This window comes from Peromyscus maniculatus, chromosome 6 (genome assembly GCF_049852395.1).
Source record: "Peromyscus maniculatus bairdii isolate BWxNUB_F1_BW_parent chromosome 6, HU_Pman_BW_mat_3.1, whole genome shotgun sequence".
Lineage (NCBI taxonomy): Eukaryota > Metazoa > Chordata > Mammalia > Rodentia > Cricetidae > Peromyscus > Peromyscus maniculatus.
Window position 1 is genome coordinate 109,323,534 of NC_134857.1, and position 24,998 is coordinate 109,348,531.

The window sequence follows — 24,998 nt, forward strand, 5'->3', positions numbered from 1 at the left end:
TCCCTGAACTCAGCTTCTCTCAGGTTCCCTGTAATTCTCAAGTTCTGGGCCACTGTTCACCCTGTTTGTCCCAGCTGTTGAACAGACTATTTTCTCAGAGATGGCCTCATAGAGCTTGGGCTGGCCTTGAACTTGTTAAGCAGATGAATGAAGCTGGCTCTGAGCTCTTGCTCCTCCTGCCTCTACTAGATGTTGGGGTTGCTGGTGTGTGCCACCATGCCTTTAAATTGCAGAAGATTTTTTTAAAGAAACATGTAAAAAAGAAAATTGGTCTTGCAAGGACATTAGCAGTGACTTAGAACTAATCCTCATTCAAGAAGTGGGGAAATTACAGAAATAAATAAATGAATGAATCAATCAATAAATAAGCAAAACAAAACAAAAACCAGAAGAACAAAGAGGGAAATTTTATTCTTCCTTGCTTCTGGGGCACATTTTCCTCTGGCTAGAATGATATTACTGTGTAAAGACAGCATTTAACTTGGTTGACACATGATTACAAGTCATTCAGTTCATAGACCCAACACCAGGACCCGAATTATTTATATATTTATATATATATATATATATATTTATATATATATATATGTATATATATATATATATATATATATATATATATATATATATATATATATATATATATTGCATGACCAAGAAATAATAAGAGATCAGAGCGAGGGCTCAGTGGTTAAGAGCACTTGTTCTTACAGAGGGACCAGGTTCAGTTCTCACCACCCACATGGCTGCTCAGAACTCCAGTTCCAGGGGATCCAGTGCCCTCTTCTGGCCTCCTCAGACACCAGGCATGCACATGGTGCACATACATACATGCAGGCAAACACTCCTATACTAAAAGGAAAAGAAATCATTTTTAAAAGGAAAAGTCCTCCTCAGGGAACATTTTCAGCATTCTCAAAGAAACAAGGAGAGGGGTGAATGAAAGTTTCACAGATCTGGGAGATCCAACAATTGGAGCATGATGGTGTGGGGTGGGTGCAGGTGCCGTGGGATTTTCACAGTAAAACTCTTTTCTGTTTAGTTACCAGAGGTCACCAAAGGAACTCTTACTTGCTTAGGTGACAGTACATCGATAACCAACCTCCTCTTCTGTAAATTGACTGAGAAGAAGCCGCGGGGCTACTTAACCTCTAAGGCCAGTTCTTCTTCTCTACAATGGAAGTCATACTTAAACTGTGAGGTGTGGTGATAGGGTGGTAAGTGATAAGGTCTTTCAGCGGGATGTTGGCCCAGAGGAATTACTGAGTAAATAAGCAGTTCCAGTCACCCGTCACCTTCATAATTAAGAAAAAAAGAATTCCGCCGTTGAATGCTCCCATTGCCTGCATTAATGTTGGGTTTTGATTTCTTTTCTTTTTTTTATTAAACAAGTCATTTGCTCAAGTATGGGTTTTGTATGCCTTATGTGTCTTAACTTCATAAGAGTGTAGAAAGAGGGGGTCTCATTCTGTATGATCCAACACCATACCCTGGGCAGATATTAGAGCAAAAATACACTCAAGTGCATGCATTTGTGTGTGAAAGTAGCTCTTGAAAGATTGCCTAGTTATGTTTTCCCATAAAATTATCCTTCTTCTTTTTCTTCCTTCCTCCCTTCCTCCCCTCCTCCCTTCCTCCCTTCCTCCCTTCCTCCCTTCCTCCCTTCCTTCCTTCCTTCCTTCCTTCCTTCCTTCCTTCCTTCCTTCCTTCCTTCCTCCCTCCCTCCCTCCCTCCCTCCCTCCCTCCCTCCCTCCCTCCCTCTCTCTCCCTCTCCTTCCTTCCTTCCTTCCTTCCTTCCTTCCTTCCTCCTTTTTCTTTTCTTTTTTTTTTTTTTTTAAATGCTCTAAAACAAAGTTGGTTGGAGGAGGACAGTGTGTCACAATGCATTTCTGGGTAGTTTGTTCTTCAGTTGTTTGAAATATACTGCTGGGGAAATACACTTCCCTTCAGTGTCCCCAACTGCTCAGTGTTTACTGAGGAGCTGTGGTGTCAATGTGCTGTTCTCCCCGCTTCAAAAACTTTGAAAGCACGAGATCCTTCTTCAACATGTATTCACTCAGAGCCGAATCTGTGCTAGGACCATGTGTCCCAACAAGCACCCGCCGTGGTTGCAGGGCTGTAGTTGAACTGATTTCCATGGTGTTTATTTATGGCTTGATTCCTGGGATCATGGCTTTACAAGGTGGGACCCGCCAAGTAGGTCACTGCATGCGTGTGAGCAGCAGTGTGTCCTGGATAAATGGTAGTGTGCCAGCAGCCAGGGAAGTAATACATGAAGCGTCTTGCATGCTACATTCTTTAGCACATTTTGATTTTCATATTATGTCTTTCAACTTATTCTTCAACCATTTCTCTTTTGGTCTAGTTGTATAGGGGATACCCATGCTAAGAGATAGGTTTCTGTCTCTGGAAGTATGCTTCAACGTTCAAATTATTTACACAGCCTATGTAGTCCACCCCCACCCCACCCGCCCCTCCCCTTCTCACTCTCTGTGTGCTTTGGCATCATTAAACCGTATACAGCAGCCAATCAGCAGTTAGTGGGACTTGGAGGTCCTGTCTTACCTGCTGATGTGTGTGTGACAGGCTCCACCCTTCTGTGAATGACAGTGCAGTAACTCCAACAGTGAACACCCTCCCGTGTTGTCCTCATGTGGGTCTCAAACACTTACACACAATAGTCCATCCTTTAGAAAATACTTATTGCGGGATATTTTAAAATGGGCACTCTTTTTACGTTTTTCAGTGTGCAAAGAGGTTTCTGTGTGTTTGCAAGAGAGAAGAGGGGAGGTGTTGAGTCCCACTCTCCGTCATCTCTGGTCTTCCTGGTGTCAAACCCCACTTGTTTCCTTTTGCTTGTTTCCTGGGGTATTTTAAAACAAGTTTAGGATACACTATTTCATTCATAAATATACCTCTGTGTGTATCCATAGGAGATAAATAGCTTTAATATTCTACCTAGCATTTTGATTTTATTACAACTGCTTTTTTACACATTTGTTTAGAATCCTTCCCCCCTTTTACGTACTTGCATTTGGCTGCTGTGTCCCTCAAGGTGGCTTTAATCTATCTGGTCAACCCCGGATCTTCAGTCAGTACAGCTCACCTAAAGAGATGCCTTCCGTTGTCCTGTAGATGGTTATATCAGAGATGTTTAAGTTCAGTTTGTGTGTATATGTGTATCTGACAATTTAGCCTTTTTAATTAATGGTAATTTCAAAAGTTAATACTTACATTCTACCAAAACCACGATTCTGCTTTAAATTCACTTACCCAAAAAGAATAGTTCATTCCTCTAGTGAAAAGGTCACTTTTGTACCTCGGTGCCATGTTGAAATTTTTGATCCTAGGGCCTGAAAAGAACATCTGTCTACACTGAATGGTGCTTACTGTGGCATGTTGGCAGCCACAGGATGAATTTGCCCACAGAACACGTCTCCAAGTGGATTCATGTTTCATCGAAGTGAGGCATCTACTCATGAAAATGTCTTTAGGACAGACAGGGCAGCTGTTGTGAAAGGTACTTTAAGACTCCTGTCTCACAAGGCTTGGTCCATTTATTTCTTCCTAGGAAGAAATCTTTCCTGTTTTCTGCACTGTATGCTGCCTTTATATTTGGTGGTCGGCATCTGATGAACAAGCGAGCCAAGTTTGAACTGCGGAAGCCACTAGTGCTCTGGTCACTGACTCTTGCAGTCTTCAGGTAGGTTGTATTCCTTTCCTTAACCCACCCATTTCCTCAGGGACGTTAGGAGAAAGCAGTCCTTGCATCTTAGTGTATGCCTGACACTTGGGTTTTGTTTTTAATTCACTATGAACATAAAGTTATGTACAAGAAATGCTTTGTTTCAGTCACGTTGGCCCTGGTGTGCTCAGTCTTCTGTTGGGTGAAGTCTTGGGCCTTCTCTTTTCTTGTCCAAGTTGGTCATTCAGTAATCTCAGTCCTCTGTTGGGACTAGACACCACACACCAATTATGTTGTTCTTGTTGCCTAAACATAAGCGGAAGGCGAAAAGCAAAGACACACAAGTAAGTTGTTAAGTCCATTGGCGATCAGGACTGGGTGTCACGGTTGTGCTGTTATTAGTACTTAATCGAAAGATGACACTGAGACACAAGGACAGGACTGGGCATGAGTCTGTGTCAGCATCACCAGGCCAGAGAGTGTTGTTGCTCTGCTTCCTTCGAAGGTCCCTCCACTTTAATTTCCTGTGCTCTTGGGCATGTGTTTCTCCAGCCGGTTCTTCCTATGTGCCTGGCAGAACTCAACAGAGGCTTCGGACACATTCCTTTGGAAGCTTTAAGGAGCATTTCCAGTTTTTAATATTTGGTGGCGTAGGCCATCACAAGGCTGTTTAGCACACAGCTGGAGTCCCAGCAGGTGCCAGAGCTCACCTACAGCACTGACCAAGTCACTTGTTCTGTTTGTGATTTCCTTTGCAAATCCAGCAAAGTTTGTGACTGAGCTGATGGGGCAGAACAGAGGGGATGGGAGACAAAATATATCATCATCTTACGGCTATCCATTTATAGTTTTTTGAATGATACACTAGCATTCTAGCACTAAGGAGAGATGAATGGTCTCATTAAAAGCCTCATTAGTCACCGACAGCTTATTAGGATCACTCATGAAGAGGGGTTTCCCATGGAGCTCCAGGAGCTGCTGCACAGTGCATCCCATTGGCTGCCTGCATGTGAAACCCCAGTTACTACAGGCCCCACTTTTTATTTCGCTGGGCTTAGGGAGGCGGAGCATGTGAGAGCTTATGCTGGGACTGTCGCTGAAGACTTCCAGCTCCTTTTCTGCTAACTTGTGATTCTCTGAAAAGAATCCTCTCTTTCTCCTTTGTACTTATACTTCCGGTTGACTGTGCATGTCCAACCTAGAGAATTTTTATACTGGGGGAGGGGGTTGTCTCCATATTCTAAAGAGGACTTTTAGAAAAATTGGTTTTTCATTATTGCCCCAAACCTTTGCCCTTTGCTGTTCTGTAACCCATAAAACAGAGTACAGTACAGTGATGCTCCATGTCAGTGATGCTCCATGTACATCGATGCTCCATGTACAGTGATGCTTCATGTACAGTGATGCTCCATGTACAGTGATGCTCCATGTACAGTGATGCTCTGTGTACATCGATGCTCCATGTACATCGATGCTCCATGTCAGTGATGTTCTGTGTACAGTGATGCTCCATGTACATCGATGCTCCACGTACAGTGATGCTCCATGTATAGTGATGCTCCAAGTACATCGATGCTCCATGTACATCGATGCACCATGTCAGTGATGCTCCATGTGCAGTGATGCTCCATGTACAGTGATGCTCCATGTCAGTGATGCTCCATGTCAGTGATGCTCCATGTCAGTGATGCTCCATGTGCAGTGATGCTCCATGTCAGTGATGCTCCATGTACAGTGATGCTCCATGTGCAGTGATGCTCCATGTCAGTGATGCTCCATGTACAGTGATGCTCCATGTGCAGTGATGCTCCATGTCAGTGATGCTCCATGTACAGTGATGCTCCATGTGCAGTGATGCTCCATGTCAGTGATGCTCCATGTGCAGTGATGCTCCATGTACAGTGATGCTCCATGTCAGTGATGCTCCATGTCAGTGATGCTCCATGTACAGTGATGCTCCATGTACAGTGATGCTCCATGTGCAGTGATGCTCCATGTGCAGTGATGCTCCATGTACATCGATGCTCCATGTACAGTGATGCTCCATGTACATCGATGCTCCGTGTACAGTGATGCTCCGTGTACATCGATGCTCCGTGTACATCGATGCTCCGTGTACATCGATGCTCCATGTACAGTGATGCTCCATGTATAGTGATGCTCCAAGTACATCCATGCTGCGTGTACATCGATGCTCCTTGTACAGTGATGCTCCTTGTACAGTGATGCTCCATGTACATCGATGCTCCATGTCAGTGATGCTCCATGCACCCAGGACCCTGCTCAATACATACTTAGCTCTCTGTACACCTGACTTTCCCCTTAGCCACACATAATTTGGAAGTTATACAGGCTGAAGCAGTTCTGTGAGAGCTAAAAGGCCAGGGCTGTTTTCAAAGAAACGAACACAGTACCATTTCCTCACCTAAATTACTGTTAAATTTTTCTTTGTTAAATCTTCAAATCTTTGCTGGGCAGTCATGGCGAACACCTGTGGTCTCAGCACTTGGGAGACAGAGGCAGGAAGGATTTCTGTGAGTTCAAGGTCAGCCTAGTCTACAGAGCAAGTTTCAGAACAGCTAGAGCAGTTACACAGAGAAACCCTGTCTTAAAAAAAAACTAAAAAAAGAAAGAAAAAGAAAAAACAACCTTCAAGTTTTTCTAGTTGACTTAGAGTTTCCTTTTTATATTTCTTTTATAAAAACCTGGACCAAAATAAGGTCTGTGTATTTTCATTAAACCTCCAGATTTCGTTGTCTTCTCTCCTCTTTCCTCTCCCCATTCAATGCATCTGTTAAGGAAACCGCACCCTTCACTCTGTAGACTTTTTCCCGTAAAATTACCCCTACACTGGATTTTGTTTGATTTCACTCTTTGAAACCCTGAGTGTCTTGTAATTTAGTAGGTATAGCTCAAATGTTGATTATATTCATGTTTAATATTTCACAAAACTTTCTATAAGAATTTTACCTTCACAGTGTCTTAGTTAGGGTTTCTACTGCTGTGAAGAGATGCCATGACCACTGCGGCAACTCTTACATAGGGAAGCATTTAACTGGGGCTGGCTTACAGTTCAGAGGTTTAGTTTCATCCTTCTCAGTGGCGGGAAGCATGGCAGCGAGCATGCAGGCAGACATGGGGCTGGAGAGGTAACTGAGAGTTCTCCATCCAGATCGGCAGAAAGAGAGAGTGAGCCACTGGTTCCGGCTTGAGCATCTGAAATCTCAACGTCCACACCCCCAATGACACACTTCCTCCAACAAGGCCATACCTACCCCCTACAAGGCCACAGTCCTCAAAAGTGCCACTCCTTATGGGTACTATTATGGGGCCATTTCCATTCAAACCACCACAATCAGTAATCCGAAGTGCATTCATTTTTCCCTTATCTTGAAGTATGTGGTATGGTTATAATAACAAAGCAAGATATCTTGAGGTGTTTTAAAAAAATATTGTTCAATAATGTACTTACAAAGTTCCTGTATATCATTCATTAATAAATCTAGAAAAGTATGTCTTAGCAAGGGCAAAGGAGACATACTTTTATTTATTAAATACCTACTGTTTACTAGAAAAAAAAGGGCAAAATTTCAGTGATGAAAACCCGGTTTTAGTGGACCCGGTAATTTCAAAATTTAAACTTTTTTTTTTTCTGTGATGCATTATCGTATTCAGAACAAAGCAGATTTTTCCTCACCCTTCATTCCTGAAGCATTGAATAGTCAAGATGAGGGAGAACAGCACATGAGTTGTTTCAGAGGTTGAGTCAGGACTGATACTGTCTTCATTCAAGATAAATATGAAGTATTTATGTTTCTTAGTAGCAAAATGAATGACCAAGTATAAAAGCTCAATGCATCCTAGGAGCCAAAGCCCACTGCCATTGAAAAACTAATTCCTGTTTGTCTAGCGCTCCTGGTTCTTCTGGCTTTCAGCCTGCAGGAAGGACACCTGCTGGCATTGTCATAACTGAAGACAACAACATCTTGTCTGAATAATAACTTGCTTTGTTTTCTTTGAGTCCAAGTAGGTGTTTAATAGTCCTTTTCTAAAATTAGTCAAGGAAATTAAGGATGGCTGTTTACTAACAACTGTTTTATAGCCCCTTACAAAAGGGGATAAGACATGCTGAATCTAGAAACAAAAGGGTTTTGAGTTTTTCCAAGAAAGTAGTTATTAGATTAATTAAGTAAATTCACAGTGTGGTCCTGTGGTAGGATATCTTATTTTATTTATTTATTTTCTTAAAGCCCTAGAATGGAAGAGATTTCCCAGCTGCTATGGGAGGGATTTTCCGAATAGAACTCAGGAAGACGTCACCTGCTCTGCAGATGGCACATGGGCTCTGATCAGTGTGGACAGGTTGCTGTCTTGTGATGGGCACTGACCTGCAGGTCGCAATCTGGACAAAGCTACTCGGCTGTGTCTTCACAGAGAGCAGCCTCCAATTGTAGCCTCTTTCTTCCAGGTATTACAGGTTACAACCTTTGCTGGCCTGTTACTGGGAACGCTAGCCAGTAGTTGCAGTTGTTTTTGTTGTTGTTGTTGTTGTTATTATTACTAATACTACTACTAAGTTATCTGATAGCTTTTTACATTTTAATTTCTAGTTTTACAAGTAGTCTCTGTTCATAAAAAAAAAAAAAGGAAAAGAAAAAAACCACACATATAAATTCTTTACCCACAGATATTTACCCTCAATATTTCGATGACTGCTCTTCCAATAATTTGACATTACACTTGGGATTCTTTTGTCACAACTTAAAATCTCTGTAACAGAATATTTGATTTGGACAACGACATGACTTCATAACGACATGAGACAGTGTGACTCTCAAGGTGCTTTTTGTCTTCCTGAGATGTTAGTATGTGAGTCACTCATGCCTTAGGTTTCTCAAACGGGGCTGAAGAGGAGCATGCATTTTCTAAAGGAGATTACATGGTAGCGTAGTATGGATTTACAACTGTATCATTCGTTAGTGGTTGTTTGGAATTAAGATTGAGCAAGGGATTATGATGTCTATGAACTTCTTGTGTTAGCTCATAAATCCATAAAAAAATCTTGCTTGTCAGGGTTTTTTTAGAGAGAGAGAGAGAGAGAGAGAGAGAGAGAGAGAGAGAGAGAGAGAGAGAGAGAAAAGGCGGGGGATTTGAATTTCTTCAGAAGCATCACACCAAAGGGATAAATTTTTGTGAAACTGAATAATTCTGTAATCTGAAATATACCAGATGAGACAGACGTTCGTTATTAATCTGAAGCAACTGTGGTTATCTGTCAGTGGGCAGAAGAAAACATAAAATGAGTAACATGGGTGGAATTTAGAGATTCCTATGGAGGAGATTCTTCTTAGCAAACAGAGAAGCAAATGCAGCTCTGAGATGAACCTTCCTTCTTCCAGGAGCCCACAAAAGTGTTCCCAGGGTATGGATGTGAGGAGAAGACCATAAGTGGAATCCTTGGCAGTATAGAAACATTGCTGGTTCACACTATGGTTCTCGGGTTACATCACTAAAAACCTTCCGAATACAGTGCCTTTCCTGTGTGAAATGATATTTGCAGGCCACGGATGAGCCCGTTCTTAACAGCTCTTTCATGAAAGCTTTCAACTTGTTTTCTCTACATTTCCAAATAGTCAGCGTTTGACTGGGGTGGTGCTGTGATACTGATAGGTTCCTGGATCTCACTTGACTTGGCGCTGACCTAGGAAGCATGAGGTTTTTCCCCTTGCGACCGGCCATTCTTTTTGCCAGTCCTACCGCGGGATGGATTTGCTTAGTTAATGGCGAGCTCTCTTAGTTAGGAACTCATTGCCTACCATTTGTTGCAGAAAATTTACAAGTGAAAATTGTTGCAGGCTGTCTGATCCCTTCTTGTTCTCACTTATTCCTAAATTGCTGTACTTGCCTGAGGCTGTGATATATGAACAACCCCCACTGAACTCATTGCTATTTCAGATAGTTCTCATAGTTTTCAGAGTCCTAAGATTTAGAATCAGGTGTGTATAATTTAAATGATTGTTTTTTTTTTTAAAGAATATTTCATTGTCTGCACAGTGCAAATTGCTAATATAATAAAGCAATGCATTTCTTTTATCCTTTCAATGATACAGTGGCGTACAGCTAAGTTTTCTCTCCTTCTCCCCATGCACATCTCGGGGATGTGAGAAAGCAGCCACAACGTAACAGAGGGTGTGCTCAGGAGACGGAAGTAGCCAGGAGGGCTTGCTTGTTCAGTGATGCCAAACTTTTGTATTCGCAAGGCCTGGAGTAGAAATTGTCAGTTCATACTAATAAAATAATCACCAATGATTTGAAGACATTAGAATCGTAAGACTTTCAGAGGTATCTTACGTAAGATGCTGTATTTGGCTTCTCTGAAAGCATTTAGCTTCCAGTTAATCCTTATACTAGCTTGATTAAATAAATATCGAGAACAATGCCTCAGAACATGAGAGAGATGAGCTAAGGGGACACATCTAAAGGGCCAGCGTTTTCCTGGAGATTCCACCAGACCTCCTGGCTCTTTGCCACCTCACATATTTTTTATGAGACCAAACCCATTTTTCATCACATCCAGGAGTAAAGGAATCGCGCTTGCGTGTCTTCTAACCTACCAGTTGACACCTACGAGTGTACATATAATTTTTTGGTTTTGACGGCATACAGAGCTCCTTAAGTTGATAATTTGAGTTCATGCAAAGTCAAGAAGAAAAGCATATTCTCATGACTCTGTATCTCAGCTTAAAATGCCTTTGTCTGCTCCCTGCCCTCTCTGCCTGACTGGTGGCCATTCCTCTGGGCCTCCCTCCACCTGCCCTTGTAATGCCTTTGATATTGCTCCCTTCACATTCATACAGGGAAGACAACAGGTCGGGGTGTAAAGTCAGCTCACAATCAGGGGTGTCCGCTTTCTTCAGGGTGTCTATCTAGGTGGGCAGCACATCTTGCGGTTATGATGTGGCATCCTTGGGGGTAGAATGTGAAGGTGTGAGGCACAGATTACATCTTTAAAGAATATGCGTGTGATGTCAAGTTCACGCTTGTAATCTCCCTTACTCTTAGAGGCTGAGGGTGGTTGAAAGTTCCAGACTCTGGGCAACACAGCAAGACACTGCCTCAGAGGGAAGAGGAAGAAGGACTTATGCTTAGTGGAAATAGGAATAGAGGATGTCCTGCTTTTGAAAATGTTTTATTACTCCACACAGCCTTACCTCCCTCCCCACGCCACCATATTATTTATTATCAGTGGGAAAATCTAATCTCAAGAGGTTCAGAAAACTCACAGGAAAATCTAATCAAAACTCCCCGGCACATTCTGTCACAAGAGCCAGCGATTCTCTCGAACCCAGGCTCTGGAGGCAGTCTCAGGTAGAGACTTTAGAAGTTTGACATTAGCTTCCATTTGTGAAGCTGGCCATAAAACGGGAAATGTCTGTTTTCACATCCTCCCGTCCCATGGTCCTTCATGTGCAGGCTGAGCTGGTTTTCACCGTTAACTTTTCCTCTGTAAACATTTTATCCTAAATTGAGTATAAGAAATGACTACCGATGGAAGTTTGCTAGAAAGCGGCGAAAGTGACTAGCATAATAAAAAAGATTAGCATGGGTATTTTCACAGGGGAGAAAATTGGCAAAAGTTCTAGCTAACAAATTGTGGGGTACCTCTGTTTTCTCACAGTTGTTGCAGTCAGCTTTTTGATTAATCTTGACTCCCACGTAGTACATAAGCTGCTGCATCCTAATGAGTACCCGAGTTGGCTTTGGATTAAGGAAATTCCATACGCAGTTCCCTTGGCCCCTTTGATGGAAAGTGCTGTAAGAACTTTCTAAGTCGAAGTTTCCAGACTGATGATCAGGGTCGTCTCAGCCTGCCATGGGTCACCTTTGCTCCAAAGGTCAGGGGTCTGATAACAACCAAATTGCCTCTAATTACTGAACATAATATGAGCAATCTTTAGGGCCTGGAAAGGCTCAGCAGTTAAGAGCACTTGCTGTTTTGCTGAGGACCCAGGTTCAGTTCCCATCCCTACACCCAGGGGATCTGACGCTCTCTTCTGGCTTCTGTGGGCACTGTATGCATCGGCTGCACGTAGATCCACACAGGTTCAAATACATGTAAATAAAACTAATACATCTCAAAAAAAAAGAGATGTTTTTCAAACTATCTTTTAACAAAACAAAGTCACCAGAAATCTTTTTCAGTTAGAAGTATTTTGTAGTGAAAACCACATAAATTTTTTTTTCAAAAATTATTTTTTAAAAATACTGTAAAATTATTTTTCTTTTGGTTTTTTGAGACAGGGTTTTTCTGTGTAGCTTTGGAGCCTTTCCTGGAAACTCACTCTGTAGCCCAGGCTGCCCTTGAACTCACAGAGATCCTCCTGTCTCTGCCTCCCAAGTGCTGGGATTAAAGGCGTGCGCCGCCACCACCGCCCAAAATTATTTTTCAAATTAATTCTTTTTCAAAAAATTTTCAAAAATCATTTCTTCCTTCATCCTGCCTACCAAAAGTTGGGAAGCATTGGTTTTTCATGCATACCCATAGCTGTGAGCCAAGTGTAGCAGCCACGCCTGTCCCTCAAACACCAGGCAGACAGGCAGGGGAATGGAGAATTCTAGGTTTCCTTGGGCAACACAGGAGGACCCTGTCTCAAAAACTCATAAAATAACTCAAAAAGTAAAAATGTAGAAACGGTTGAGGCGCTGTCTGAGCACAGTGAGTGTCCTTGCTGTGCCATTAGTGACAGGTGCACACTAAGAAGCCCATTCAGATCTTTTTTTGCGAACGGGGAGTGTTGCTGTCATCAGCTGTCTTGGGAATGCTCCAGGAACCCTTTATTGTTTCCTGGTTTGGATTAAGTCCAAAAGTGAAAATAATTACTCTGGCACTGCCAAGTTTTCAGGCTGTTTGGATGACTCTAGTCATTTACTGGAGGGCTTGGGAAGGACGTGGATCTGAGTCAAGGTTCACACACACACGACCAGCGCACTTCACCCAGCATTTCTGCAGGAGCCTTTCCTCCAGCTGGGTCTGTCTGCTGCGGTGATCGGGAAGCACAGTGCGGCACCGGCTGCTCAGAGTCCACCCAACACAGAGGACAAAGGCAGAGCGAGCCACCAGGGCAGCACAGGTGCTGCAGGAGGAATACGCCCTCCATATTCAGTGAGAGATGTTTGCTGTCCCGAAATCTATTTTACCCGGTTTTAAAGGAGCAGCTTCCCTCTGTTGAAAAATTCCAGGTTTCCCTCAAAGTCTCTAACAAGCAATTTTTACAATGTATGTCACATCATCCTCCAGCCAACCCACGAAGGATGTACTAGGTTTGCAACCTTTAGCGATGGCGGGCACGTTCTTTCAGTATGTCAGAACGGTCAAGTATTTCTGAACGCTTCCAGCTCGAGATGAATCTCCCCATAGGAATAACAGTCGGACAGAGGTGGTCAGACCACGTGATGTACATCCATGTTCAGTTTGTGTTTCAAAGCATGATTTGAAGCATGGCAAATACACACTAGCAGTGATTGTCCGTGGAAAGGGCTGCTTTATTTGAAAGTGTGGCCCTCCCTGGTGGTGACCCAGGGACCATCGCTGTGGCTCATCAGCTGTGACTGTTGCAGTGGGCCAGGAGTGGCAGGCGGCACACTAGTGCCAGGGCTTGAGAGGTGGAGGCAGGAGGATTGCAAGTTTGAGGATGGCCTGGGCTAAATTTAACTGAGTCAGGCTGGCAGTGTGGCTCAGTTCATTAGAACACTTACATGGCCCGCCAGGGCCCAGGGTTCCACCTCATCACCGTTACCGCCCAGATTTACACCAGACACTTCATGACCTGCCCAATGCACAGCCTTGCTAAGGTGACGATGAATGACAGGGAGAAACTCCAAGCGCTGCTCCTTTGTAGTTACAGCTCAGTTTGGACACCAGCTTTGGAACTGTCTCTTGAATATCATCAATGTATGGGGACACATTTCACTGAATTTTGTGCACGTGCCACGGCATATTATTGTATGTAGGAATATTCCAGATCACTGTGGTTCATGTTCCTGTGGAAGAACTTACAGAATGGGAAGAAATGTCCCCGTGGACATGTACACAGACGGCATGGTCTGACTTGAAAGTGCTATTTGCTCTGTTCCATGCTTTTTACGGAATGGGAGTTTTAAAGAGGGCGAAACCCGAGAGACTAAAGTCAGTTAAAGTAGACGATTGAGCGGAGTGAGTAGTCTCACTGGTAGACTACTGTGGAAAGTGTGAGGAGAGGGTTTCTCAAGCCCTGACTTAGGGGCCATTTACTGAAAAGCATCGGAATCTTAATTAAAGATGGTGTTTTCTGGGTCCTCCCCTCAAGCGGTTGCATTGGAGCTTCTGGTGGCAGAGCCTAAAAGTCTGCATTTATCATAACCACCATGGTTTACTGTAAGTCACAAGTCCATGTAATTTTAGGGACTGACATGACCCACTTCTCACCCTAGATAGGCCTTCTTTCAACAGCCAGGGGCGCAGGACATGTGGAGACAAGCCCACTGTGGCCTGCTGCTCCAGAAAAATCTGACTGGCACTCTGGCCCACTTGGCATGCTTGCCTGTATTTATTAGCCTCCTATCCTGGGCTGACCTCTCTACAGCCAATTTCCCCACCTCTGTGGACTATTAACTAGATGCGTTCACCTGAGATAACAGCACTGTTCTGGTAAACTTTCACCCAGGGAGTGGCTTTTTTTTCACTCTGCTTCCCAGTTGGCCTCATGCCATCTTGGCAAAGCGAGAAGAGAGAGGTGACTCCTGAGCATGTCTGTTCCCTCTGGTGATTTCCTGAGAGGGAAATATCTCAGAGTCTGACTCCTCCCACCTTCAAAAAAAATTATGTGTGAATTGACTAACCATCTGGGTCCCTGCTGCCTGTCAGTCTATGTTTTCTTTCATTGGTAGTCCATCTTGTCTCAAACTTCATTGCTCTGTAGAGCTTTATAAAAAAATGTTGTTAGTCAACTACAGTTCCTCCCTACAGTCATTCAGTAGGAAGTAAGTTAATGATTAAGTTAGTTCCTCTTTATCTCAAGAACTTCGACATTATCCACACTGCTGCTTAGCCGGTCAGCTTTAGTCCGTTCTCCTCCTGCACCACACCCCTGACAGGGTTTCAGAGAGCACTGAAGAACATCCCTAGTTTGTCTTTCTTTCCTGTCTGTTGTGACCATTCCAGCTACCCGCATCCCTCGGGAATGAGAGAGCTAGCCCCTTTGAATGCTCTCTTTAGTTACCCTGTTACGTAATAACAAGAATAAATGTTCTTTATTAGAAACCCATAATTGTGGTGTGAATATGGAGGTTATTATGTCCCACGTTGTGATCTTTCTCCACATGACAGCCTAAAGTACACAGCATATCATATCCCTGCCCTGCTTAAAGCCTGTCAGTGCCTCTACAGTGCTCTTGATTTTTATTGTTGCTAATTATTGTGTCTTCTAAAATCCTCCAAGGCTCTACAGACTATGGTCACACGTATCCCACCCCAGCACAGCCAGCCTCCCCGGCCTTGGACTCTCATGTCCGACTGCTGTGATCCTTGTCTGCCCAGGGCGTTCATATCAAGGCTATGACCGGGCAGGCTTCTGCTCATGAATCCATTATCAGCTCACCCGTCACCTCTCTGCTTTCCTATCTCAGTTGATTACCCTGCCCCCTCTCACTAATCACGATCACTTCATCATCAGCACTGAGATACCACTACATGAAATCATTAAGTTCCTTCTCTGTGTGTGCTAGATGACCCAGCAGAACGACGACTTGGTAAAACAGATTTCATGTCTTTCTCAGTTTTCTTCATCTGGGGATACCAAAGAGAACCTGGCATGTAATAAGTAAGTTTTTCTAAGAATCAACCCAGATGGGAACAGTCTAATTAAAGCAGTTTTATAGGTGGTTATCTGTGTGTGCTCTCCAGCTTTGTTTGGGCGGGGTACTAATTATTTTGTGACCATTCAGTTAAGACTAACTAGTTTCGATATTTACAGGTAACTGCTTGAAAAAAAAGAGAGAGCTTCGTTAGTTTGAGATTTTTGTTGTTAAAGGGTTTGTGGGTAATGGCTGAGTCTGTTCATCCTGTAAACTTGATCCAGCTGTCGTGACAGTTTATGTTACAGAGACAGTTTTGTCCTTAGCCATTGCCATCTCATGACATCCATACCAATGTTTCTCTTCATTAGCACCCATCTTGAATTCTTCACTCCCCCCAACCCCCATAAACTAATCTGATTTGTAGATTGAAGTGCAGTCATTATCCAGCAATTTCTTCCAAGATCCCCTTGCAGGAGGCCGGCTGTGATATGGTGCTCAGTTTCTCTGATCTGCTTGCTGTGTGCTGTCAATCACCCTGTGCCTGTTACAGCCCCAGTCGACTTATCTTTCATTCTTTTATTTCTTCATTGTTGGAACTTTTGATTAATTCAAAGAAGCCACTTTAGCATTTTTATCAAAAGCACACACTTCTAATTGTGTCAGGGTGTGGGAAGGTGGGTGATGTTTGGACAAGGTCTTGCTATGATAGCACAGGCTGGCCACTGCTTTTAGCTGTGTGTGTGTGTGTGTGTGTGTGTGTGTGTGTGTGTGTGTGTGTGTGTGTGTGTGTGTATAGTCACTTCACTTGGCCTTATGCAAGTGAGACCACAAAGCATAGGTGTAGCAGGAGTCTTAAAAGTTCTTATTAATAAAATCAAACCTGAGCCAGGTATTGGGGTGAACACTGGAAGATCAGAGAAGCAGAACAGGCCACAGCCACCTCACCTCGCCAGTTCCTCAGCCGATCCTGTTTCCTCAAACTGGAAGCCTCTGAGTCCTCATCCAGAATGAATCTCAGCTGAACTGCTGCTGCAAAGCCTGAAACCTTAACCAGCCAAATGCTTCTAGTTTCTGGTCTTCACGCCTTATATATATCTTTCTGTTTTTGCCATCACTCCCTGGAATAATAGGCTCACTTCTTGGGATTAAAGCCGTGTCTCACCATGCCTGGCTGTTTCCAATGTGGCCTTGAACTCACAGATCCAGAGGGATTTCTACCTCTGGAGTGCTAGGATTAAAGGTGTGAGTGCCACCATTTTCTAGCCTTTGTATCTAGTGGCTGTTCTGTCTCTGACCCCAGATAAGTTTATTAGGGTGCACAATATTTTGGGGAACACAATACTTCAAGACCCTTTTCCAGAACTGCTGCTTTTTTGGGGCGGCGGCGGGGGATTTACTGTTTACTCTCTCAACCATTTTTTTTTAATGTGTATCAAGTGTGTTCGAATTGTTGTGCAGACAGATCTAGAACTTTTTTGTCTTGGAATACTGAAGCTGCCAATTAAAAGGTAACTGTCTATCTCTCTGTCCCTTGTCCCCAGCAGCAGTCACCGCCCTTTGTTCTGTCTGTACATGTTTGGAGTCACACAGTATTTGTCTTTTCGTGGTGGACTTATTCCATGTAACAGGATCCTCCCTGTCCGTGGTGGAGTTAATGCCAGAATTTCTTTTTGAGGCTCATTAATCCGTCATCTAAATAGTCCACATTTTGTTTATCCATTCATCCATTGACAGATGCGTGAGTTACTCCCACCTCTCGGGTGCCGGAACACGTGTGTTAAAACATCCTTTTATGGTTTTATTTTTAGTTCTTGTGGATAAACTGTGTGCACTGGGGCGAGACTGCTGAATTATGTGGGCACGTGCCTTCAGCCTTTAGGAGGACGGCCATCCTGTCTTCCTAGCATCGCCTTTCACTTCACATCCCCTCCGTCAGCACCCAAGGGGGCTGGGCTCCCTCTCTTCTGTCCAACACTACTTGTTTTCTGATAGTAACCTCCATAACCATCAGACCAAGATGACCCTGAAGGAGGCAACACCCCGGGATGGGACCGGTAGGATGCTGGGCCAGGCTGCAGTCTGAGGTGCCGACAGTCAGGCAGGAGTAGGCCTGCTCACTGCAGAGGTGGTGTCCATTGATGCCTCTAGGAGAGGACCCACGTTGTCATTCACTTGTGTCTAGACCCTGGGAGTTGTCTGTGGAGGAGTCCATGACAGAAAAAGCACATTATTATTTATGTTCACAAGTGAATGAATATTTTACAGATCATGCACCCATGTAGAACATGGTTCTCTTTAGTATCCCCGGACCTGCCTGGACTGAATCACCAGGTTGAGCTGAATCCCCAGGAGAGTCTTTGCCCTGGAGGAGATGGGAATGGGGGGGAAAAGGGGAAGGGGGGAGGACAGGGGAACCCGTGGCTGATATGTAAAATTAAATTATAAAGTTAAAAAAAAAAAAAAAAGAAAATAATTAAATATGGGGGGAAGAGCAAAACTGAGCTCTTTTCAATGATGGGTACACCCTATCACCCAGAGAGCATTTATACTTAATGTTTGTGGAATAATATGGTCATCTATTAACTTCACTTTCTTGGATGTGCCTTGTGATACTAATGATTCAATTATGTGAAGACAGTGACAATTTCTGAAGGAATTCATGGACTGTTTTTAAAGGGCAACCAAGATCTGATGGACCGGTAGATTACTGTGCCCAAAGGGAGACATTGGCTACATGAAGGAGTGGAAACTTAACGATTTGTGATCCCTCCCTTCTCGGAGCTGTAGTACGAGCTCATGGAAGACTAGCTAGAGCTGGGCTCCTGGAGGACATCCCCAGCCCATTCATTTGAAGGCTGTGAGAAACTGAGGACCACGGTGACCTTACTTCACTTCCTCTTTCTTCTGGAGAAGTTGAATTAGGTCGCAGGGAGAGACTACACACATAATGTTCTCTGGCATGCTTCAGGAACTCTCCCCCATGAGATTGTCAGGAATCATCGCACGGATGAGTTTGGTGTACTCCGGGGGCTGTGTAAGCCAGCACAGCCTCTAAAGTCGTGTTGATGGAGCAAAGCTATTAGTCTTGGCACTGGAATTATTACTGTTCTAATAATCTGCTCATATTCCAAACACAGTGAGTTTTCCTGGGGAGCTGGGTTTTCTGGAGAAATGATGACTAGCCATTTTTGTGGTACTCATGAGGTTTTTTTGGCTTCCACGTTTGTCTTCCCTGTAGCCTCATTTGTTTCAGGTTCTTTCTGGTTCATGTAACTCTTGGGGTTCCCAACACTGTCACTCATGTTCTCTGTCTTGTTGTGGTTCTCTGAAGTCCAGACACCGGTATGTTGTTCTTCCCATATGAAATTGAAAATGCCTCTTAGCCCCGAGTGCCCCTTCTCAGGAATGCATTTTGTGGTTGAGTGGAGACGGTCACTCAGGAAGAAAGCACACCCACCACAAGACACGACCTCTGAAAGGTCAGCAGAACTCTCGGGCTTCAATGTCAAGGCGAAGGGTTCTACTTGGATATCTGTGGCTCATAGATGGGCTACTCCTTCCATTGGTTCCTGGGGCAGCTTCACGCACAGATTCGTGGGGCAGGACAGGCAAGGTGGCATCTTGAAGTGGAATGTCTGCAGAATGTTCTTAGCCTAGAGCTGAGACCAATAGTTGCTCCCAGGACTAAGGGCTAGACTGCTAAGGCTCGAAGAAGATTTGCTTGTCAGACACAGCAAGAGCCACTCTCCTGACTGACAGCCTGGTGAGTTTTCAGAAGCAGCTCCGAGCTAAGCTCAAGTGTGCTGCGTGGGAGCTGGAAGTCCTCAGGCTAGCCCCAACCCTCTGCTGCCTCTGTCTCCGCCTAGGAAATAGAGACGGTAATGCCTCATGAGGCGAGGGGGTTGCATCATCTAGGGACTCAATGAAGTTCCTCAGATGTGAGACATCCTGAGATGTTTACCGAGTCAAGTGTGAGCCAGCCAGAACTGAACCTGGCACTGTTAGGTCTGACACTGAGGGTGAGGTTGGCACAGGCACTCTCCTTATTGGTCCTGAGGGAACTGAAGCCAGCCAGCCCTTGTGCCAGGCAGATAGGAACCCATATACCTCGCAGTGAAGTGTAACAGCAACTCCAGTAACATAAGATCCCGCTGCATTATGAAAACGTGTGATCGATCCTGGACTAAGTTGTCTGTTCCTACAGCCATACGCCCTGTTCCCTGTGGGATCTGCTGATGGAGCTCCATCAAGGTACTACTGGTGCCCTCAAAATTACTTTTATATCTCTTTCCCTCTTCCTTTTCCCCACTCGGCAAAAAGCTAGTTTTTATCAAGTTAGTCATTAAAACTTGGCCCCAGAATGCCAATACTTTGCCAGGTTCTTGGAACAAGTGGGTCATTTCCAAGTTGTACACTCTGATGTAAGGACTGTGTTCAGCTCTGTTTAACATGTCAGGTCACTGGGAGGTAAGGAGGTATTATTTAAGCAACATTCAGAACCTTAAGGCTTTCTTTTTTATTTTAAAAAAAAATTGCTTATATTTATTAAGTTGAGGAAACTGAACTGATCCATCAGAAGATGAACCAGAGCCAGCCCGGCCTATCAAACATAATCAGAACAACTGTTTGAGTCCGGAGTTCCCTGGCTTACGAAGGGGGCCTTGTGAATGGAGACAGCTGTGCCCTGCATACCCACCAGAGTGCATGTCTCCTGGGGCACGTTCTGAGCGCTCACAAAGCTTCTCTGTGCAGGACACGTTCCACCAACTGTGTCCTGCGTGAAGCCCTCAGGACTGGTGGACTCCGTACTACAGCGTGTATCACTTTCTTAGCTCAGCCCTGAATGGTCCTCTAAGCTTAGGGTCACTTTTCAATGTCATTACAATGAAAATGACCTCGAAGCGGCTTCATGAATCCAGTGATCCATGGTGGTTTTTCCTCCTTATTTTAAACGAGGCTCACTGTTGACACCCAGTAGTCTTCTTTGTTATCATCTCTCTTCAATTCTAATATTCATTTCCACCCCCCACCCCCATTCAGGGTTTCTCTGTGTAGCTTTGCACCTTTCCTGGATCTCGCACTGTCGACCAGGCTGTCCTCGAACTCAGAGATCCGCCTGGCTCTGCCTCCCGAGTGCTGGTATTAAAGGCATGCACCACCACCGCCTGGCTTCATTTCCATTCTTTCGTGTGATTGTTGCGCTTCAAGAAGGAAGTAGGGTCTGAGGAACATTAGAGCTTCAGAGGTATCTTTTCTTAATTAAAAACTGAACAAGAACCCCAAGGATTAAATATGAAGCAAACATTATAAACATTAGAAATGAGAGTTTAATCAGACAGTGAAATCTATTACTTTGCATGTTACTTAAAAATGATAAAAAAAACTTTCATTTTTCATTTTTTACTTGTTTTTGGTTTTTTGAGGCAGGGTTTCTCTGTGTAGTTTTGGTGGCTGTCCTGGATCTCAATCTGTATACCAGACTGGCCTTGAACTCAAAGAGATCCGCCTGCCTCTGCCTCCCGAGTGGTGGGATTAAAGGCGTACACTACCACCACCTGGCAAAAACTAGTTTTAAAATGCAAGAAAAAAAAGTGCGAGTTTAAAATTAGTTTTCTTGTAACGTCTAGGGGAAGAAGAGGGTTCTGCTGTTGTATTCCAAGTAGAATCCAAACACGTGTGTCATATTAATTAATAATTCACATAATGGACAGTTTTAGCCTTCTGAGCCACCATATTTGAGGAGATTTTTCAAGTTTCCAAATGAAGTGTCTGGTTTAATATTTTCAAAGTAAAAATAGATGAATCCAGAGGCTGGAGAGACAGTGGTGACGATCACTGTCTCGTTCACAGGACCCAGATCGCATTCCCAGCATCTACATGGTGGTTCAGTCCCAGGGGAATCCAACACCGTCTTCTGGCTTCCATGGGCACTGCAGGCCAGTGGCACACAACATCCCCATCCACATAAAATAATAAGATAAAAATTTAAATGGTTACATAAAACCTGTAGAAACGCCTCTCAGTAGTGAAAGCTAACGGGAAATTCTATAATTATACACTTGACCTAGTGGAGGGACAGAGTAGGGGCCGGATATCTCCGGTTAGCTGCTGGACAAAAACAACCCGTATTTTAGCTTGCTTTGTTGTTGAAAAACAGTTTCCCCAAGGCTCAATAATAGTCCCTTTAAGTCTGACTTTCTCTGCCAAGAATGCAGTCTTCCAGTGTGGAAGGGCTCAGACTTGAGCTGCATGTCATCAGTAGAGACGACAGGGGCATGGATGTCTGATTCTGTACCACCTCTGTAGTCTGCATCCTGTCCTAAGTGTAAATGCCTTACAGCAGATGCTGGGTGGTGGCAGCTGGTTTTTGTGTTTTGTTTGTTCATTTGTTTTTATTCTGTCTGCGGTCATTGGGTATTTGCCCTGCTCTGGATATTGTCTGAGTCAAAGAAAAATGCCAGCTTAGATTTTGTTATCAGAATTTCTTCTCTCGGTGGCCTCTCCTGTGTTCATAAAGGGCTGCTACTGCTGGGTCAGCCATTGCCATGCTGCACTACGGACGAAATCTCAGACACCGATGTTATGATAGAAGTACCATAAAACAGTTTCATCACCCCACCCTGGAAGTAATTGTGCCTTTGGTGCAGACCTTGGGGGTAGCTGGTCTTTCACGAAGAGCCTAAGGGACCATGTTAAAATTCCAAATGCTGTACAGATACGCCAAGAGCAATAAGGAAATGCTGTGGAAGAGGCTTTTGGAAATGGAACTCGCTGAAAGGGCTCATTGCACAAGACCCTTCTTAAGACAGGTCTGAAATTCTCAGTCATTCCTCAGATATTCATTCCGTTTTGATATTTGGATGATAAGAGAGTTTAGAGGCACCTAAGTCAGTCTCAAGTAGAGAGAGGAACAGAACTTGGGTCAAAGCATGAGGTAAAGACCATTAGTGGTAGCTGTTATACTTCTTTTAATGAATTAAAAGTTTAATTCTGAACCATTTCCAAAAGCGTATTTCTTGAAGCGGTGTATACAGCAGGTCACAACACATGTGGGATAAAAGGCAGCTGGTAAACTCCAAAACAAGGGTCAGATAACACCTCTTTCTGTTTACCCTGCCTCGAGGATCCCTTGTAGAGTTTCTGGTCAGAAACACAAGCTAGATCCACCTCCTTATTTTAAACATAGTAAAAAGGAAATAAGTGTATCTATTTACACAAAATGCTACACGTTATACTTCCTTTTAACGGATCCTAGTACTTACAGCTAACACAATCTAAAGGCAAAGTTTTTCTAAATTTTTATTTTAAGTGTTGTACTATCCACAGAGGAGTCCTGGCCATATATATACTCATTCCATACCACATTTTCTGTGTGTGTGTGTGTGTGTGTGTGTGTGTGTGTGTGTGTGTGTGTGTGTGTGTTATGTATCTCTGTGACCCACAGTATGTGACAGAGGTTCTCTGTCCTCCCCCTGAGCACTGCAGTATCTGGCACTGGAGTTAGTTAAATGGTTGTTGGTTCAGTAAATGAATCAGGCTTTTCTCCAACGATCCTAGTGCTGGTTTATTTGCATTTTATTTTTACATCCCGACTGCAGTCTCCCCCCCCTCCAGTTTGTTATTAAACACAGGGTGATTAATGTTCCACCTCATCTTCTCACTGAACAGTCAGTCTTAAGCCTTGTTGCTAACACCTCTGTTACTGTTTATTCAGGGTGTTGGTGGTCACCAGCTACCCATCTAAGTAGAGTTTTTAAAAATATCAGTCTAATATATACTTATTGAAAAATAAGCAACACTGAATGTATATACCTGGAGTACAAAGAACCTGGTTCCCTCGATAACCCGTGGACTGTTCCTTTCTCAATTTAGTGTCTACTACCTATTCCTGGCGTCTGCCATGGAAATTTAAAACACCCTTCCTTACAAGGTGGCCCGGAGGTAACCCCTCGGCCAAGCAGGGCTCTTCACTGACCTCCTTGCTGCATTTTGCCTGACGTTGGTGAGGGGAGAGCAGAGACGTTTACTCTTTCCTCCCCGAGATTCTGCTTTCGGTCACTGTTAAAAAGAAAGCTAAGCATTGGCCTTCAGAACTAATAAGCAGCTAAGTACGTACGTGAGTGGGACACTCGAACAGAAAGGAATTGCTGTGGAGGTTTTCTGCCCACATTAAGCATTATTGCCCAGACTCCGCTCTCCTGCCCTTGCGATGGTCCTTATCAGCTGACTAAAGATTGCGTGCACCAGAATTAGTTGCCTTTCCATTGCCAACAGCCTCTCTTCCAAGATGTTCATTGGAATTATGAACTTGCTCACTGACGTAGATGGCAGGACGCTGGCGCACCCCGGGTTCACAATCTGGGTGAGAGAGCACGGAGCTATGCCAACTAGGTACCGAGTATGTTTGTGTCCCTGGCTATCAACTGCTCCTCCGTCGGTTGAGAAGACGTGACCTCCAGCTGTAGGTGTGGGCAGAGTGTTTCTTTATAAAAAGGACTAGTGATGTGTCCCAGAGAAGAGTGGTCACAGAACCAAAGCTGCAGTTTGTCAGCTCGGTCACACTGTCTCTAGAAGTAACGCAACTTATAGACGAAAAGAGGTCTCACCTTAAAGTATATTTTATCCGTGTGTCCCAACATGATGCTGTTATAAGAGCCAACTGATGCAAAACACACATGGCTGAGAGTGGCAGAGGCAGAGCTAGTGACTTCCCACAGATGAGTGTCACCTCACTGGCTGAGCGGCTCCACGGTGCTCCCCAGCAGGAGAGTGGTCACAGCCCAACAATGCGCCTTTGCCCATGAACACACGGGCCCAATGGCTGGCACTGACGTGGTCCCTCAAAAGTGCCACTGTCCTCAGTTTTGATCAGCCTTATTGTTCAGAGCTGAAGGAATGAGGCTTATGTCCAGCTATGAGACAATAATATGTGTATTGTGGGTCATCATGATGTCAGAACTTCGCAGTGACTTTCCCAGGCTCTGGCACTCAACCCTGTGAATAGCTATTTACCCCCAGCTCTAATGCCAGCAAAGTGTCTGCTGCATTTTCAGACAATACAGACTAGGAGCAACGTGAGCATTCCCAACCCAAAGCAGCCCTCACCACATGACTGGAGTTGGTCACGTGTCTACCGTATCCATGAAGTCTCCCCAAACCATTATTAACAATTGGAAATTAGGAATAAACTACAGGTATTCCCAAGATTAGAAAGATTGTTTGGGGTCTGCTCTGACAACTTGTAGTCAGTCTGGTGACAGATACAGTAGAGAAACATCTCTGGGCCACATGGGTGACGGGCTGGATATGATGGGAAGACTATGCTTTATAAAATATTCTTTTACAGAAAAGTTCTAGATCTAGCCCATGTGTTTTGAAGGGTGTCACATGTTTGCTTGCTTTAGACGTAAGAAGAGTCATTGATAGCTCCCCTTACTCGTTATGATGAGAGGTAACTGATAGAATATGTACTGTACCC

General features: G+C 44.0%; 1 protein-coding gene across 3 annotated transcripts in view; it reads left to right on the forward strand.

The window, feature by feature from the left end:
- Elovl6 (ELOVL fatty acid elongase 6) overlaps positions 1 to 24,998 on the forward strand; it is a 114,207-nt gene that overhangs the window by 79,327 nt on the left and 9,882 nt on the right. For 2 of the 3 annotated variants that reach the window (XM_015993054.3, XM_006970390.4), the window contains exon 3: positions 3,572 to 3,703. The exons of the other annotated variant lie outside the window; for it this stretch is intronic. In XM_015993054.3, the coding sequence (XP_015848540.1) occupies positions 3,572 to 3,703 (132 nt within the window). The remainder of the gene's footprint in view (positions 1 to 3,571; positions 3,704 to 24,998) is intronic. 3 annotated transcript variants of the gene reach the window in all.